General features: G+C 18.1%; 1 protein-coding gene across 1 annotated transcript; it reads right to left on the bottom strand. All coding sequences in view use genetic code 6, as the record gives it.

Annotated features, from left to right (window-relative positions):
- Positions 1-277: 277 nt before the first annotated feature.
- On the bottom strand, positions 278-1,592 carry TTHERM_01818940 (hypothetical protein; the record flags this gene model as incomplete). Its single annotated transcript, XM_001029120.1, has 3 exons — positions 278-379; positions 971-1,038; positions 1,541-1,592. The coding sequence occupies 3 exons, from the start codon at positions 1,590-1,592 to the stop codon at positions 278-280; spliced, it is 222 nt and encodes a 73-aa protein (XP_001029120.1).
- Positions 1,593-2,517: the final 925 nt, after the last annotated feature.

The following is a 2,517-nucleotide window of genomic DNA, read 5'->3' on the forward strand; positions in this document are numbered from 1 at the left end:
AATAACTAATCCTATTAAGAAACCAAAATATGAATATGTATTACTTACTTGCTTATTTATAAATAAAGTAAAATTATTTATAAGAAAAATATATTTTATTACTGAACATTTGAATAAAATAAAAAGGGTATAATACTTTGAAAGAATTTATCACCGAAGAAAGAGCAAAATTCAATGAAAATTTATAAAAATATTAGAAAGTAATTCTTTTTTTTAAATAAATTTTTTATTTCCATTAAATTGAAAAATTTAATTTCAAAAAATAATAAAATATAAATCATGTTTTGCTTTTAAAAAGTGATGAGCCACATAGTATTTGTTAGATTCTGGCAACACAGTTTAAGAAATCAGAAATGCTCTTTTTTGTTTGTTTGTCTGTCTGTTTGTTTATTATTAATAAAATAATTGCTTGAATTATTATTAACAAATATTAAAAATAATATGAATTTGTGAAATATATTTTTATGTTTTCTATATTCATCGTAGCTTCAACTTTTAATTTCTTTTTTTTTTAAAACATGAAAAAAAAAACAATAATTTATTAAGATTTTATTTTAAAATATTTTTTATTAACTAATTAAGTCGTAGTAAACAATTATATTTAATTGTTTTTTAATTTATTGAAGTTTTCATTTAAAATTCCATTTTTTTTTTTTGAGGCTAGAAAATAATTTCAATATTGATGTTATTTAAGTAAGTATAGTATTAATGGCTTAAAAAATTTAAATAATCGTAATTTTGCAAATAAAAAATTTCCATTCAAAGTATATTTATTTATTTAGGATCTAATTTCAAGTTATAAATTTAAAAATTGTAAAATTTAAGTTTTAACATTTATTATTATGCTAATAAGTTATTTATTATTTATTTAGTTTTAGTTAATAAAATAAAAGTTTATAAATAAGTAAAATATTTGATCTCTTTCACCGTCTTCTTCTTCTTTTAAAATGAATAAATTTAAATAATATACCGTAAATACTCTATCTTAAGCTGATTCTAATTTAAGACTGTGTTCTAATTTAAGCTCGCTATTAACTTCTATAAAAATAAACTAAAAATATAATAAATATTATAATTAATAAAACTATAATAAATAAAAATTAAAAACTAAAATTAAAATTATAAATTGTATTTTAAAAATAATAAAAAAAGATTTAAATGCTTAAATTTAATAATTTTTTATTTATTATATTAATCTAATGTATAGCTGTTTATTCCTAAAAGTGATATAATTGGTCTATAAAGGTATTATAGCTTCTTCTCTTTTTTATTTCATCATGTAGTTTTCATAATTAAAATTTCAGAATTAATTTTTCATCCATATTTGTTTTTGACTATTCTAATATTTGATTTTTTGTGAACTTAATTAATTATGATGTAAATTTGCTTTCTTTTAAATAAGACTCTACTTAAAGAAAAATCAAATATTCATTTAATCATAACAAAGGAGGAAAATTAAGATTCTTTTAAATATTCTAATAGCTCTCTATTTATTATTTTAATATAGATAGAATATAATTTCTTGTAATAAAAAGAATACTTAGCTGATAGAAGTGTTCATAATTCAATTATGCTATAATAGCTGTACGCATTATTATGTCTAAGCTTTAAGAATGATATCTTTTTTATAATTTATTTTCCATTTTCAAAAAAAGGCATAAATTTGTGTATTATTAACAATACGGGTTTTATGGATATTTCAGTAAAGATACAGCTTTTTTAAAGCGAGCTTCTCACATAATAGTAGTTTTAATATACAAAAAAAGATTTACTTAGCTTTTGTGGCATATTTTTCAAGTTATTGATTCCTTTATTCAAAAATAAACTTTTTGAGGAAACTTAAAAGAATATGAAAAGTATTTGCCTCTTTGGGGTTTTTATTATTTACCTAATATTTGTTATTTTTGTAAAAAATGGTGAGATATTTTATCTAATATACTTTACTTATTGTATCTATTTAGACAATTACATAGGCGCTTTGTTGATTGGCTCTCAATATTTGAAAATAAGATTTGACAATATTTAAATTTTTTTTATAAAAGAAAAGGGTCTTTTAATAAGTTCTAATTTAGAAAGTAGACTAGAAAATGTTAATAATCTTTTTATAGTCTTAAATTTTATTGTACTTTACAACAAAATTAGCAAAAATGATTACATCTAAGTTTCATTTATTTAATCAACTATGTTATAAATTACTTGTTGATATTTCTACTTTAAAAATTATTGGGCCATTTATTCATATTTTTACTAATATGAAGACATAAATAAATTTTAATGATAAATATTATTTAGCATAAAATAGTATTATTATTAATATTGACACAGAAAAATATAATATATGCAAATTATATTTATATATAATAGAATTAATTAATTAATTAAATTTAAATTTCACATTATATTCTTAAATTCATATAAGAAACTTGGATTTTCTACTTTTAGAATTCTGAACAAAAAAATCTCAAAATATTTGATGGTTATGGTGAATAATATTCAAGAAATAAATATGGTGTTTAA

The sequence above is a fragment of the Tetrahymena thermophila genome (genome assembly GCF_000189635.1).
Source record: "Tetrahymena thermophila SB210 genomic scaffold scf_8253897, whole genome shotgun sequence".
Taxonomy (NCBI): domain Eukaryota; phylum Ciliophora; class Oligohymenophorea; order Hymenostomatida; family Tetrahymenidae; genus Tetrahymena; species Tetrahymena thermophila.